Genomic DNA, 16562 nt, shown 5'->3' on the forward strand with positions numbered 1-16562 from the left:
GCTCTTTAAACACTGACCACCAAGAATTCCCAGCCTGACATAGGAATATTTCTAGCAAGCATGTGAATCTATGAATTGAGAAGGGTAGATGTATAGGTCCAGTGAATACACCATAAAGCACTGCAAGATTACACAGCAAACATAATCTAACGCTGTATAAATAGGTACGCTTCTAAAAGAAAAGTCTGTCTAAAACTGCAGTCAGCATGAAAATGTACCATGGAACAGGCAGCAATGGATAAAGGCTGTGTCCACATACTAAGCAGTTTCAGGCCTCTCCTTGGGCATATACATGCTCTACATGACAGTCTATCAATGGAGTCTATGTCAGTTTGAATGCCTGTTTGCACAAGTGTTTTCTCCTTTCAGCATCTCAGCCGAAGCACCAGACACAGAGCAGAAGTGCTAGAGATTTGTAGATGTCAGTCTCAGCTTTGGCTCACACAGAGTTTTGGTACAGCCACAAAATTACTATTATACACTCCAATGTGTCATAAAAGACGTCAACCTGCTACTAAAACGTCTAGCACAGGCTCTAGCTATGGATCTAGACACTTCAAGTTCAAGTTAAACTTTATTCGGATTCCAAAAAAATCCATAAAAGCACAATAACACAACAAATTATACAGCAATAGTAATAACATTGGTTTCAAATTAGATATTTTGTAGTGATATGCAATAACAGCTCATCAATTAATTTAGTAAGGTAATCGTACCAGGATAAAAGGGTTCAGAGGTTAGACATCATCTTTCGTGCTCGGGGGGAAATTTTCAAAAAAGTGCTAGTGCGAAAGACTAATTCTTCATTGTTCAAGGTGCGTGATCGAGGTTGGGCTGGTAGCCGAAAGAGAAACATAACAAACATTTTAAAAGGCACGCTCTCAAACGAAATAGAAGGCTCCTTTCCCAATAGGTCATTGGTAAAATAAGATGAATTGGTAAAGGATGCCTATACAGTTCTATACTCATTTAGCTTAATGCAAAGGATTTCTTCAAATCCGTACAAATCCTTTCTGTGTTATATAGTGTATAAAGTGTGCTTTTTAACTCATTTTTGTAGAGTGTTTCGGCTGTACTTTGGTTTAAAAAGAGGCTACCTTTATTGACACTACAAAGACTGTGGTACACTCCCGATTGCCAGGGAATATCCATTCTTCTTTCATATTTAACACACACAGTCACTAATAATTTCTCTGGTTAGGGACGCAGCTTGATTCTTCCAGACTGATAGCCAAAATAGAGCAGGGCGAGCATTAATAAAATCATTATTATCATTTAAATTAAGTTCCCTATGGCAAATGTATTGAGGAGTGGAGATTGGGACGCCCAACAGCTTTCTGCAAAACCTGTTTTCTTCCTGCTGAATGCAGTAGCTGCTCACATTGCCCCAAATCTCAGCCCCATACATGGCTACTGGGACACATTGCAGTTTAACATTTTTTAAAATAGCTAAAATAGCACCTGTATTCTTTGGGCGAGGGAGGCTAAGGAGGAATTGATGGCCTTTGAGAACTTGCTCCTGGAGTGAGACAAGTACTCAGTCCAGGAGCCGTTCGCAGCAAAGACCACCCAGAGATAGGGAAAGGTGCTAGTGGTTGTCAATTTTTGACTACCTACACAAATAGAATTGAGCAGGCGCTTTCCTGGGTCGCAGGACATTATACAGGATTTTTAAAAATTGGCACATAAATCTAAACTCCCCATATAGTGTACAAAGGTCTTTACTAAAGTGCGCAGAGAATTCGGGGTGCGGCCGATAAGGACCTCATCATCGGAGTATAATAGTACCGTCAGCGGTTTCCTATTGATTCTGGGGACATCTGGGGTCGTGGCATATTAAAAAGCAGGGGTGCCAAAACGCATACCTGTCTGACTCCCCTGCCAACCCGAATAGCTCCAGAGACCTCGCCACCACTGCCGATCCTAACCTGAGCCCTAAGATCTTTATGGAGGTGCGCCAAGAAATGTACAAGAGGCTCATCCAATCCATAGGCCAATAAAATGGACCAAAGTTTGGACCTATTAAATAAATCAAAAGCGGACGATAGGTCCATAAAGGCCAAATAAACTGGGGAGGATCGAGCGATGGTATATTTACCCACGACCAAGTTAAGATTTAGACACTGTTTATTTGTCCCGACCTTACTGCGGTAACCCAGTTGGCATGGCTCTAAAATGCCACTATCCTCTGACCACATTAGAATCTTATCATATAAGACTCTGCCCAATATCTTTAGGGTATTATCGAGCAAAGAAATGGGCCTATAATTAATGGGTTCCGATCGGTCCCCTTTTTTGAAGATTGGAACAATAGTACTCATGGCCCAAGTGCTCGGCATTAGAGCATATGATAAGTTATTAAAAACATTCAGAAGGAGCGGTGCCCAGAACTCTGATTTCCATTTGATCAAATCTATGGGCAACCCATCCAGGTCAGGAGCCTTCTTCCCAAGGCTCTGGTCAATAGCGTCTTCCACCTCAGACAAGGTTATTTGCAAACTAGACAATTGGCAGAGTACATAATGATCTGACCCTTGTGTGGGCGTAGCGTAAATTTTGGCTCTCCTACGACTCACTGGAAATGGTGCAGCTAACAGGTATTAATAGCTGGCCCATGGAGCGCAAGTTCCTTACGGCAGACCAGAATATGTTACCCTTTTTTATGGCGGCAGATTTAGAGCGGTCATTGAGGAGGGCGCCCGTCCGATTATTAATCACTATATTATACCTCCGCCTAGCTGTTCTCACATCTGCCGTGCACCTTGGGTTGGATGTTAAAGCCTTACGTAGGCTCCTATTAGCCTCAGAACACTTATGGTTGAAACACCTTGGAGTGTTTTCTACTCAGGGGATTGGTTTTGACAAAAGAGTTTTAATTGCCAGACAGAGTTTAGTAAAATCCTGGACTACCCCTGGGTGTTGTGCATAGGTCGATAGGCAGGAGATAATTAGGTGCATATTCTCCTTTGCTATGGTCTAAAACAGTTTGCCACAATTAACACCCCTCCATTTTAATCTTAGGTTGTCAGTTGATGGTATTATATTCCTGGCCCCACATTCTATAGAGAACACTGGGCGAGATGCTAAACTCAAGACATTTTTGAGAGGGTTATGGTCCCTGTGATTCGTGGAGATAACCTCATGCGCCATTAAACGGTCCACGAGGGAAGGGGAAATAAAAATAAAATCGATAGTTGAAGCGCAAGTCGTTCCTCTAAAAGTGGGTGCTTGGTGATTAGTATAAAGTGAAACACCCTAACCGTCCATGACGTTAATGAGATTATGACGGGTCAATAGGGTAGCCAGCTCTGCACCCCTGCACAAGGCAGGATCTGGGATGGGTGTACCCACACCATACGACGTAAGAGAACATTTTGCATTAAAATCACCACCCAAGAGGATCCCAATAACCCCATCTGAACCTTGCTGACTGTATAGATTGGAGATGTGATTAAAAAGCTCAATAACATTCCTATTTGGAGTGGAATAAACATTGTTGTTATAAAAATGAATCAAATAAAAAGGAACTCTCCTTTTGTATCCTAATATTTGGAAGTTACGGCTATTAGTTGATAAAACCTTGGTGCTCCCACCAGCAACGACACTGATCCCAATAAAGAACCCCCCCCCCCGATGGGCGACCAAATTTGGGCCTGGGTGCAACTATACTAAAACAGTGAAACCCCTCAATATATAATTCATGGGTTGCCCATGTCTCTTGGAACATTACTTTATCTTGGTCGGATATTACATGGAGCCAGTCCTCGTCCCCTAGCCTTTATTGTAAACCCACTACGTTTCAACTCAAGACATTCAGGTCAGTATCAGTTTCAAACTTAATTGGGATTTCCAAATTGTCACGCATATCAATGGGAGCTACCGATGTGGGCCCTACGGGATTTTCTACCTGTTGTGATTGATCAGCCAACACAGGTATTTGAGTAATTTATTTTGTTGCTGGTCAGCCAGCTTATCAGTGTGAACGACTGATGTGAGACCTAAGCAGTTTTCAACAAAATGGGATTGACTAACCAATCGAAGTGGTTGTCAATCTTGGGCATCTTGGTTGGATAGGGCCTGAAACCTATTAGTTTCCAACGGAAAAACATGAACATTAATGGCAATTATATGTTGGGGTTTATAAAAATAACCCAACGGGAGTGCACGGACAGTAGTATTTAGTGTTAGGGACTGCTCTTGAATACTTAATAAACGTTGGACCATATGGGGTTTACGAAAATTAATAAAAATGCAGTCGCCACTAATGTTTTTAGGCGAATGGCCAACCCACTCAACTCGTCTGACCATAAGAATTTCATTCATATCAGAGGCATGGAATCTTTTATGTTTTACCAACCAATCTACTGACTTGTTACATAGATCTACCCAAAACTCTCTCTGATCGCCAGGGAAACTTGGAACGCCGGCTAAAACCAGTACATAGGGACAAGCGGCAGGGGGTAGGCTCAGAACATCGACATTGGATGTCAAACAATTACTCTTGATGCGGTCCGTGATACCGTCCGTGACCTTTGGGCCCACACTTAGATTACTTGCGTCTGAACCAGGGATAGTGCCAAGATGAGGATGCCTATAATGACTTTTACCTAGATCTGTAATGTTAACATCAGGCGCTCGGGATATATCTTTTGTGGTCCTTTGCTCATAATTGAGATGTGAAACAAGAGGGTTGATACGATCTCCACATGTGATACATAAATTGGGTGTTATGGTATCATTATGCAGGGTAGAGCTTGGAATGGTGTGTTGGGCCCGTGGTTTATAAGGATCGGCACTGGCAAGCTCCTCCCCGCATTATCAGGGGTACAATTCTCTTTAATACCACTCCAATTATCCATGATGGAGTCCATCCTTTGTAACCTTCCCCATAATAAGTCAAAATTCTTATCAATCACCTCCTTAATTTGTGCTGTTTGTACCAATAACGTTTCCTAGTCGATTAAAAATTATATCAGTCTGGGTACCCATGGTATTCAAATTAACGTTTGTTGGGGTAACTGCTGTGTCAAGTACAGGATTGGTGGCAAGGGAGTACTTGGCCATTGTTGTTTTCTGAGTGCCCACGGCTTGCTTCCATTTATTTGGTAACATTTTCGTCTTGGCATTCCCTCTAGACTTGGCAACCTGCGCTCTGGTATTAATGCAGGACACAACCGAAGCAGTCATGCCAGATACTTCCGGATTTGGTGAGGCAAAATTTAGAGAGGCAGGATGACTCACAATAACCTTTTGGAGGGATAAGTAAGATGTATTGACAGAATTGGAGCCGCTCAATGACAAACGTGTCTGTAAAGAAACTGGGTCCAAGGACAGGCGACGTTCAGTAATCTCAATTTCGTGAGTCAACAGAGATTCTGCCCTCAAGATGAAAGCATCTAAAGTCCCCGCACTCCTTTCCTTTTATTCATGTTGAGGTAACAAATATATTGGACGAATGCTCAAATGGCAAACTGTAAAATAACACAGAAGAGAAGTAACGACGTGCCACGAAATAGTGATGACTTTCACAGTACCTGGGTTTTCCCAAACAGATGGATGGCAGGGAACTGCTGTCAGAGGGGTGGCCCAGCCCAGCCTCCTCCGGTCTCGGACAGGCTCAGACGGGCCCGCCCTTGACCGGGCTTCGTCCGGGCTACGTCCCGCACGCGTCCCGCGCCACAGGGGGAGAGGCAGCGCTTTAAGCGCAATGGGCCACACCTCCCCCTCACTCGCGGCAGCTGGGAGTAGGCAAATGCACCCTGGGCAGTGTAGTCAACTTCCCCAGGTGACGCACTGGGTGGAGGCAACGGAGGCAATGAAGCGGCAAGGTTTCCAGATGAGGCAGCGTCCAGATAAAGCCCCCGGTCTTCAGTCCCGTGTTACAGGCGTCAGGTATTACAAACAAGCAGCAAGGAAAGCTCCCGCGCCACGGGGAGGGAGGCCGAGCGCGATGGGCCACGCCTCCCACTCGCGGCAGCTAGGAGTAGCCAAATGCACCCTGGACACTGTAGTCAACTCTCCTAGGTGATGCACTGGGCGGAGGCAACGGAGGCAATGAAGCGGCAAGGTTTCCAGATGAGGCAGCGTCCTGATAAAGCCCCCGGTCTTCAGTCCCGTGTTACAGGTGTCAGGTAACACAAACAAGCAGCAAGGAAAGCTACTCCTAGACACTTAACTCAGACTGGCACAAGGAATGGAAATATGCCATCTACCATGCAACCCAAACTCTTACAGCACTGCATGCAGTTTTACCATATATACGAACCAATCAATCAGACTTTAAAGTATAGCTGCCAGTCCGTTCACAGGTGCCGGGGAGAAGAACTGAAGAAACTGTAGCCTTGCACAAAATAAAATCAGTCAAAAAAAACCTGTACAATGACTGTTAGAATGCCAGTCCCTTAAAACCAAACACAAGGCGTCTGTCTGAGCTGAGTGAGATGCAATGGTTACTGTAGCGGAAGGCCTAATATGTCTGACTTTGTCCCATTAAAATGGAAATTTGTTGTGGATACATCAATTAGCCATCAGGCTCAGACATGACAAAACTTCCAATCAGTTAGAAGCTGATTTGGAAACTGCAAAGAGGCGGGGCTCAAAAGAGCAGAATATAGGCTCCCTGCCTTGCTCATAGCAAGCACCTCCAAGCTTTCTGTTTCAGACAGGTCTTCAACTTGAAAACTGTATTTGTGAGACAACATGCTATGAATTTCATAATCTAGCCTCTACCCTCAGGAATCGCTCCATGCACTCAGAAATTTCCTAGCAACACCTCATTTGGGAAAAGCTAAAAACGCCTCCCTCATCACGCTACAGAAGATGCACAGAATATGGAGACACATTTGTGTGTGTGGGGCCAGCTAGAATGACACTAGCATTGCAGGCGGAGGACAAATCAGACTACTTTAGAAATTCTTAATATTACCTCTCCGCAATGTGCAGGTGCCTCGACTCCAGTGCAAGTTTACTGAGAGTCTTCCACATCGCCTCTGTTTCCAAGGACATTTCCAGGGTCTCCAAGAAAGCAGTCGCTCTGAAAAACAGAAGGTTCAGGTAGAGCAGAAGTCAGATAAACAATGTGCGTGCTTCACCAAAAACTGAGCAACACCCTGCTGAATCCCAAGTGAGGACAAAAAGTCACTGGTCTACACGGTCATTGCAAAGTGGTTTTCTGTCGCTTTGATGTAGCTCTGGAGCTCACTTTACAGATCTATGTATTCATTTCCAACCCAAAACAGTGATGCGCAGAATCATTTCAACCTGGAGTAACGCTTACTTATTTAAAAATGTCAACTGTATTTGATTTTGTAAAATAGTTTCAATTGATTTTTGTATGTTTCTTCACTGAAATGCTTCCCCTTAGAAGTCTAGGGTTGGTTCCATTGCTACCCTCTCTTTGGTCACTGGGCAGAAGGAGGCAAGATGTCGTTTTTCTTATTCATTCATCTTTAAATTAGGACACCTGTAGGCGTTGGAAACAAGTTACTTACCTGCAACTATAGTTCTCCCGTGTTGGAATCTTTCGTAAATTCACATGCTTGAATCATTCCCCGTCGTCGAGATGGGAGTCACCGGTATTATAAAAATAATAATCTCAATAGACATAAACACATAAGGGCTAGGCCTAATACTCTTTTATAAGATATCTATGTCCTTTAAGAAAAAGGATCAAACTCAAAACTCAACCAATCAGAAGAGACCACCCTGTAGAACCTTCCTGGAGAGGCTCCAGTCCCTCAGATTTTCCAAGCACAAGTGGACATAATAGAAATAAAAACCTGAAATAAGTAGTGAGCCTTCACCAGGGGAGACGGGCGGGTCGCATGTGATTCTATGAAAGATTCCAAAACTGGAGAACTATAGTTACAGGTAAGTAACTTGTTTCTTACTCTATTATTAGAACTTTCATAGATTCACATGCTTGAATCAGACTAGTTAGCAGTAAGCACCTAATTTTAATGCCATAAATTACAACCGTTAATGCATTCTTTAAAGCATCAATCATGTACCACAAAATAAACATATAAATGCATAAGCAAAAGGAAAATGTTCAATTAATTGAAATTGTGAGGCAGTTCAGGATGGTGCGAAGGAACCCAAGAAGAAGGCTCACCTTATTGAAATAGATGTCTGAGCCGTCCATCATTTGTTTGCTGTAACACTTTTCGCCCTAAGTGGGATGGGTATGCCCAGACGAGGGTCCCTTGCTCACTGTGCCACTGGATTCAAGCTAGCCTGGCTGAAGAAGGGTGACATACCCTGAAACCGGTCCCAGGATGCTTGTTTCCGGTCCAGGGGGGGACCTGGCCTGGCAGTTCGGTCTGGACTGTTCCCATGAGGCACAGGGTCAAGACTGATTTGCATATGGCTGGGTCCAAACTGGGGTGGTGTAGTGGGCAAAAGAACGATGGATTTAACCCAGATCTTTTGACTGGGGGAGAATGTTTGCATTGTCAGCATTCCATCCATCATTTCTTTGCTGTAACTACATTGTCCGGCAGGGACACACCTGCAAACAGCGCTGTAGATGTGGATATCGTTCTTGTAGAATAGGCACGGACTCTTGATGTCAGAGAATGGCCCGCTTGTTGATGACAGAATACAATTGCACTTGAAATCCATCTAGAGATACTTTGTTTCATAATGGAGAAACCCTTTCTAAGTGCACTGTATGCAATAAGGAGTTGATTTGACTTACGAAATGACTTAGTCTTGTTCAAGTAAACTTTTAGGCACCTTTTAACATCTAGAGATTGCAGAGCACGCTCCGCTGCAGTCTGCGGATTTCGGAAGAATGAGTTCAGCACAATAGGTTCATTAAGATCGAAATCCGAAGTGACCTTAGGGATAAATGTAGGATTTGTTCGTAAAATAACCTTGTCTTGTTTAAATTGTAAGAAGGGTTTTTCAGTAGTGAAGGCTTGAAGTTCCCCCACCCTTTTTTGCCGAAGTAAGAGCTAGGAGAAGAGCCACCTTCCAGGATAGGAACTTCATATCCATTTTATGAACAGGTTCAAACGGGTGCTTCATTAGTTGACTGAGCACTGTATTTAATTGCCATGTAGGAGGAGGTGACTTTAATGGAGGAAACATTTGAAAAAGCCCCTTGAGAAACGGTTTTATAATTCTGCAGGACCATAGAAATGTCCCTTTAGCTGTTCTGCGGAAACGGGAAATAGCTGCAAAATGGACCTTAATTGACGCGTGGGCTAAATCTGATCGAGCCAAAAGAAGCAAATAAGGCAAGACTTCCCAGGAGGAGAATGGAGAGGGCTAACATTATACGAGGTACACCACCTACAGAATCTTTTCCACTTCAACGAGTATGTTTTTTAAGTACTATCAGCTCTTGCTTTAGCCAGCTCCTGTCGACAGTCTTGTGGGATTTTCAGGTGTTGAAATTGTCGGAACTCAGGCACTATGCTGCCAATTTCAGAGAACTTGGGTTTGGATGACACACTTGTCCCTGGTTCATTGTCAAGAGAGACGTAATTGGTCTGAGGTGAATCGGAGACTTGACTGACAGTAGGTGTAGTTCCGTGTACCAATGCTGGCGAGGCCAGGCCGGACATATCAGAATGACTTTGCAGGGTTCTGTCTTTATCTTGTTTAAAACTCGTGGCAGAAGAGGAATAGGGGAAAGCCGTAAGCAATTATGCCGGACCAAGCTATTGAAAAGGCATTCCTCCATGAACCCCGATAGTGATGCCAACTTGCGAAGAACCAGCATTTTGCATTTTTCTGGAGATGGAACAGATCTATGTTTGACTTGCCCTAATAGAAGAAAATGTTGTCTAGAGTGTGCTGGTCCAGCTCCCACTCATGGCAAGAAGTTTCTAGCCTCCTCAATTTGTCCGCTATGACATTTTTTTTTCCTGGGACGTACTCTGCTGATAAATGTACTTTGTGATGAATTGCACATCGCCATATGAGCTGGGCTTCCTGAGAGAGCAGGAGAGATCTTGTTCCTCCCTGTTTGTTGAGAGGGCATTGAAGTGGTGTTGTCCGTCCTGACAAGCACCGATGTACCCTGTATCTTTGGCAGAAAAGCTTGGAGCGCTAGGTAAACTGCTCGCAGCTCGAGAAGATTGATGTGAAGATCCTTGTGGGAAGGCGGCCATTTCCTGCTGACCAGTAATTCTTGAAGGAAAAAACCTCAGCCCTCCAGTGATGCATCCGTTGTAATCACGAGAGGAACAGCCTGCAATAATAATGGCAGACCTCGCGATAGCCGGTGAGGTTGGGTCCACCAGTCCAAGGCTGTTATCATGGGAGGAGTAATCCGGATCAGATCGTCAAAAGAGCCCTCTATCTGTATCCATTGTTCGTTCAAAGCCTCCTGAAGGGGACGCATTTGAAGCCGACAGTGAGGTATGAGAGGATAAAAGACGACATCATCCCTAGGAGGGATTAGAATAAGCGTACTGAAATAGACTTTCTTTTTCGGACCCTGCTTGCCAAGGATCCTATCCTCTGTTGTCTCTCCAGAGTAGGATAGGCATTGTTTTCCATGGTGTCTAGGGTTGCTCTAAGAAACATCAGTCGGCAGGATGGATGTAAGATTGACTTTTCCACATTTAAAGTGAGGCCCAACTTCTCGAAAAGTTGTAGTCAGGCTTTGGTGGATGCTTTTGCTGCTTCGTACATGGGGGCTTTGAGGAGCCAATCGTCTAGGTAAGGGAAAATTTGATGATGCTTCTGGTACTGGAGCCGAACATTTCGTGAAAATGCGGGGAGACGATTTTAGTCCGAAGGGTAAGACGTGGAAGAGAAAGTGACTGCTGGCCACCGTAAATCTTAGAAACTTTGTGTTTTTGGTGTATGGGTATATAAAAATATGCGTCCTGGAGATCCAGCGACAACATGTAATCGTTTCTGTTGAGGAGGTGAAGCAGATTCTGAATAGAAATCATATGGAACGATTGCTTTTTGAGGAATTTGTTCAAGTTCTGCAAATCCAAGTTCAGTCTCCAGTTTTTTAGCTTTTTTAGCACCAAGAAAAACCGGGAGCAAAACCCCTTTATTCTCTGATTTAAAGGAACTTTTACTAACGCTCCTTTTTGTAACATGTTGGTAACTTCCATCTTTAAGTAGATGTTTCTGGAAGCAAGGTTGAGGAGGGTTTTTTGGCAGGTTCTTTACAAATTCCAGAGAGTGTCAGAATTGGATAAGGTTTAGGCCCCTTCGATCCGACATGATTTCCCGCCACTGTTGTAAATAACTGGATATTTTGCCTCCCACTTTGGATCGAGCTAGTGGGATAGAGGCCGACATCTGGGAGAGATCATTGCCGTCGACCGGGCTCCTTACCCCGCCATCCTGATTTTCCTCTGAAGAAATCCTTATTGTAGGCTGCTGCAGGTGGTTGGCGGCTAGTATACTGTATATATCGTCCCCCGGGCAATGCCACCAGATTCCTAGATTCGCTTAGCGACTCCTTGGCTCACCTCCTCCTCAGATATCCACATTTTACTCTCGTTGGGGACTTCAATCTACACCTCGAGTCCAAAACCGACGCACATGTCAACAACTTCCTTCAGACCTTAGAAATCTTCAATCTACATCAAAGAGTTAATCTGCCCACCCACTTACGAGGGCACACACTGGATGGGGTCTGCACCAACCTTTCCCCCCTAACCACCCTACCTCCTGTCCCTCAAATATGGACGGATCATAGCTTGATCCCATTCCACATCAAAACTACACGAGCGCAAATTACCTATAAACCTAACCCACACCCGGATAACTTTGTTAACTGGAAAAAGGTACAAGAAAACATCGACCTAAATCCCATCACCAACTCTCAGATTCCTAACTTCACCGGTAACGTCGAACTTGACGCCAACCTCTTCCACAGTTGGATTCGTCAGGAAATTAAAGCTCGTGAACCTCCCAATCGTCCACACAGAAAAGATAATAAATCCAAGATCAATGCCCCCTGGTTCACCCCAGAGCTAGCAATAGCCCATCTGGCCTGCAGAAAAGCTGAACGCAAATGGCGTAGAATGTACGGTACAGCAGATAAACTCTCATACATCCATCTTAGGAATATCTATCATTCCAACATTAAAACAGCTAAAAAAAACTTCTACACAAACGCCATTAATGAGTCCAAACAGAAACAGAAAACACTGTTCTCAATTGTGAAGACGTTCACCCAGCCCAAAGCGTTACAACCTGAGATCCCTCCATCCCAGGAGTTTTGTAACCAAATAGCCAATTTCTTCGAGGAGAAAATAAATGACATCCAAAAAAATTTCTCTCCTCCCCAAGTTACACAGACCTCGAGCATATCTGCCCAGAAAGAAATTCCTGTAGGAAGTCTAAAAAACTTCACTCCAGTTAACTTAGATCAAACCAGGGAAATTATCATGGCATGCAAATCTGGTTCACCCTCTGACCCCTGTCCCCCTAGAATACTCCATCAACTTATCGACTTGGTGAATCCAATCATCAACAAGATTGTTAACTCCTCTCTTAGCACTGGAATTGTACCTCGCCTGTGGAAACAGGGAATAGTCAAACCACTGATGAAGAAACCCAACAAATCTCCCTCTGATCTTACCAACCTCCGCCCAATATCTCTCCTTCCAGCATTAGGAAAGATTACAGAACAAGCGGTTTATAGGGAACTCAAAGGATACCTCGACGCACACAATGTACTCCATCCCCAACAATCAGGCTTCCGCCCCCATCACTCCACAGAAACTGCACTGATTGAGTTAACCGACTCCATAAAGCTGCTGCAGGATCAGAAAAAGAATGCCATCCTCATTCTTTTAGACCTCTCGGCAGCATTCAACACCATCTCCCACTCCATTCTGATTAGTAGATTGAAAGACATTGGTATCTCTGAGGTGGCTCTAGCTTGGATTACGTCCTTTCTAACGGACAGATCGCAAACGATAGCCCTTGGTCCTTTCCTCTCTAAAGAGAAGAGGGTCCCATCTGGAGTCCCTCAGGGTTCCATCCTGAGCCCCCTCCTATTCAACATTTACCTTATTCCACTTATCTCTCTGATCGAGTCATTCGGCATACTTGTAACATCGTATGCCGATGATACTCAACTCATTGTACCCATTGAGGAACACTCGACAGAAGCGGAACAGAACCTTAAATGCTGTCTAAATGCCGTCTTTCAATGGATGAACCTAAACCATCTAAAATGTAATTCCTGCAAGACAGAGATCCTCCCTATGGGAAAAAATGTCAATTTCTGTCCTAGCCTATGGTGGCCCGAAGACTCAGCTGTTCCCCCCCAGACAGTAACAACGGCTAGGAACCTAGGAGTCCTGTTTGATACTGATCTGTCTTTCGACCAACACGTTAGAACGGTTGCTGGCCGTTGTTTTGGAATTATCAAATCTCTAAAAAAGTTTTTTGACTTCTTACCAATAGATTCCAGGAAAACCGTTGCAGTGGCCCTAGTTCTTTCCCGCTTGGATTACTGCAACGGCCTTCTTGCCGGAGCCAGGAAGGCTACACTTAAGAAGCTCCAAAGTGTACTTCACTCGGCTGCCAGGTTAGTCCTGAAACTACCCAGAAAATCCTCAATTTCCGCCGCCCTAAAATCTTTACATTGGCTCCCACTGCACAAAAGAATATACTTCAAGATTCTGATTGTAGCATTTCGGGCTTTTAATCACACCGGCCCAAAATATCTCATTAAGCGCTTCCCTCACTACCACCCCAGCAGGCCTCTGCGTTCCTCCAATGACAATCTAATCCTGCCAACTAGGTTCTCTTTGAAAACCAAAGGCGGTAAAACCCTAACTCATCTTGCTACAAAAGCTTGGAACAGATTGCCCAAATTTATGAGGTCCTTAAACCAAGAAAAACACTTCAGGAAAGAACTGAAGACTTGTATTTTTAATCTTCCCGACGACTACACCATGGCAGCCATCTAACCTCTCTACATTTTGGAAGCAACCTGATCTTTCTACCTGGAAATCAGCGCCAAGATGCTCCTTCCGGAGCGACCGTTGCGCTTTACAAATACCACCACAAATCACAAATCACAAATCACAAATCACTGTGGTCTATATTGCTGAGTGGCTGCAGGATATGTTGAATACCGGGATTGATGGTATCCTGATCTGTAAGACTGATCCTCTTCCTTGTGAAGTAGTCTTTCTGAACTGTAAAGTCCACAGAGACTTAGCTGTATCAGTATCTTTTTTGAAGGTCTGTAAGGCTTCGTCAATGTTGCTGCCAAATAACTCTCTCCATTGTAAGGGAGGTCAAGCATTTTAGTTTGCATTTCAGGTCTGAATGTGGTAGCTTTGAGCCAGCCTTGATGCCGCAAGTTGGCCGCTCCTGCTAGCTGCCTGAACCCAGTGGAAGCTACATCCATAGCACAGTCCATCACTTCCGAAGCAGTCCGTTCATCTTCAAGAAGTATTCTTCTAGCTTCCTCCTTGTCATCTGTTGAGAGACTGTCCAAAAGTGGTGACAAGTCTAATCACATCTGCCTATTATAACGGCCCAGAAAGCCAGAGAGTTCGCTGCTCGGACCATTATAGCAGACATAGTTTAAAAATGCTTGCCTATGTTGTCAAGCTTCCTTCCTTCTTTGTCAGGAGGAGCCGTCAGAGGAGCTGAAGGATTTTTAGAGCAACGCTGCGCTGCCTGAGAAATCACTGAATCTGCCTTTGGGTGATCTAATAAACAGGCTGGAGTATCATCCAGAGCTTTATACTTTTTGTCTAGTCTCAGCAACACAGGTGTAACCGTTGCTGGATTTTGCATTATCCTTAGCCCCTCTTTCCATATGTAATGTATTATAGGTAAATATCGTACTATAGTTCCTATAAGGCACTCTGAAATCATACAGAGAACAGTCTTGCTGATGCATAGGCATTGGTAAATCAAAATGCTTAGCAGCTCTCTCCAGAAGGTTGTGAAAACCCCCAATATCTTCTGGAGATGCCGGAGTTGGGTTGATGTGGAAATCCTATTCATCTTGTTGAATCTTTCCCTCCGCTCTCTCTACTTCCTCATCAGAGGATGTTAACTGCTGAACAGGAGGAGCTGGAGTAGGAGGTTGGACCCTTGGAGACTGTTATAGAACAGGAGAACAAACCTGTATCTGTGGAATAACAGGAGGAGATGGCGGAGGAGGCGGAACCTGTTGTATATTCTGCTCTGGTGGAAATCTCCTTTTGTAGTCCACTAGCCTAAATTGCAGGTCTGTCATTAGACTTGTAGGTAGGCACATCATTTCCTGTTGGTGATATTGCTGTTGTGGATGGTAATATTGACGTCCATAACCATCATCCTCTCAGACTCCTCTTGATATTTAACATGAAGATCAGATGGACTCATGGCTGCCCCAAAAAGGCTATCTTCATCAAATTCTTCATCTTCCTCATCCTCATCCTCCAAATATTGTGATGGCAAAAGGGCTTGCACCTGACTAGGTGAGGTTAAAGCTGGTGTTAACAGCAATTTTTTAACTTTTTGCTTTTCCTTCCTCGCCGACGGGATCGTCGACGATCCAGTCGATGATTGCATCACCACTGGAACAATTTTCATCAACGAAGGCTGCTGCTCCGTCGACTGAATTGTTGTTGTCGATGTCAAACTGCCGGCGACAGGGATCTACGTCGACGGTAAAACCTATGACACTTCCATGGTCGACGCTGCTCTCGTCGACACCGTCGTCAAGGTCTCCGTTGACGGGATTGCCGACGGGAGTGATGTCGTCGACGTATGTATCGTCAACGGAAGTTGACCCTTCATCGTCGATGAAGACTTAGACGATACAGTTTGCTGCATCGACGGTAAAAGTACATTACCCATCGACGAGGTTGTCGTCTACAAGGACATCGATGCTGCAGAAACTGTCACAGTATTAATTGAAGACACCTTCGTCGTTACCAGAACCACCTCAGGTGATGATCTTCTTGTCAGCGGTGGTGTCGTCGATGGGCTACTTAACTGTGGAGCTGAGGTAGGTTTAATGAAGGTATGCTTGAATTTCATAGGTGGTGTTCTAGGTTCTGAAACCGATCTCTTGATTTTTTTTAACTTTCCTTTCCTAGTGAGAGGCTTTGGTGGTAGTTTCAGTCTGTTTGTGAGAGGGCTCAACAGACTTTTTTGAAGCTTTTTTATGTGGCTGTGACAATGAGCCGGTAGGGTCATCTAAAGGTTATTTCTGAGGTGTTCTTAAGGAGGCTTTAGATGATGTATCTCACGTTTCTCATCAGACACCACATTATCTCTATTTCACAGTCTCTGAAACCACAAAAGAAGTCTTCCTTCTCTTTCTTTAAGAGTTTTAGTAAAAAAGGTACGACATACCTTGCACTCCTTTGGCTTGTGGTCAGGATGCACAAGTTACTACTTGTGTAACGATATATCTGTAAGAGACATTAGTTAGCGATAGATTCCTTACCTTAGAATATCCCCAGGCGTTAGACTGTATACGGAAATTTTTGCGTAGCAGTACCCTTGCGCATTGGTAGGCGTCGTCTGCGGCTCCGCGTCCGTCGTCGGCGTCGTGGGCGCCATGATGACGTCGTCGGAGTACTTAGACGCCGCCTCCGCGTGCTGACGTCAGT

At 44.4% G+C, this 16562-nt stretch overlaps 1 protein-coding gene across 1 annotated transcript in view; it reads right to left on the reverse strand.

The window, feature by feature from the left end:
* IFT172 (intraflagellar transport 172) overlaps nucleotides 1-16562 on the reverse strand; it is a 1181874-nt gene that overhangs the window by 781932 nt on the left and 383380 nt on the right. Inside the window, exon 18 of the mRNA XM_086928171.1 lies at nucleotides 6926-7033. Coding sequence (XP_086784297.1) covers nucleotides 6926-7033 — 108 coding nt within the window. The remainder of the gene's footprint in view (nucleotides 1-6925; nucleotides 7034-16562) is intronic.

The sequence above is a fragment of the Lissotriton vulgaris genome, chromosome 6, assembly GCF_964263255.1.
Source record: "Lissotriton vulgaris chromosome 6, aLisVul1.2, whole genome shotgun sequence".
Classification (NCBI taxonomy): Eukaryota; Metazoa; Chordata; class Amphibia; order Caudata; family Salamandridae; genus Lissotriton; species Lissotriton vulgaris.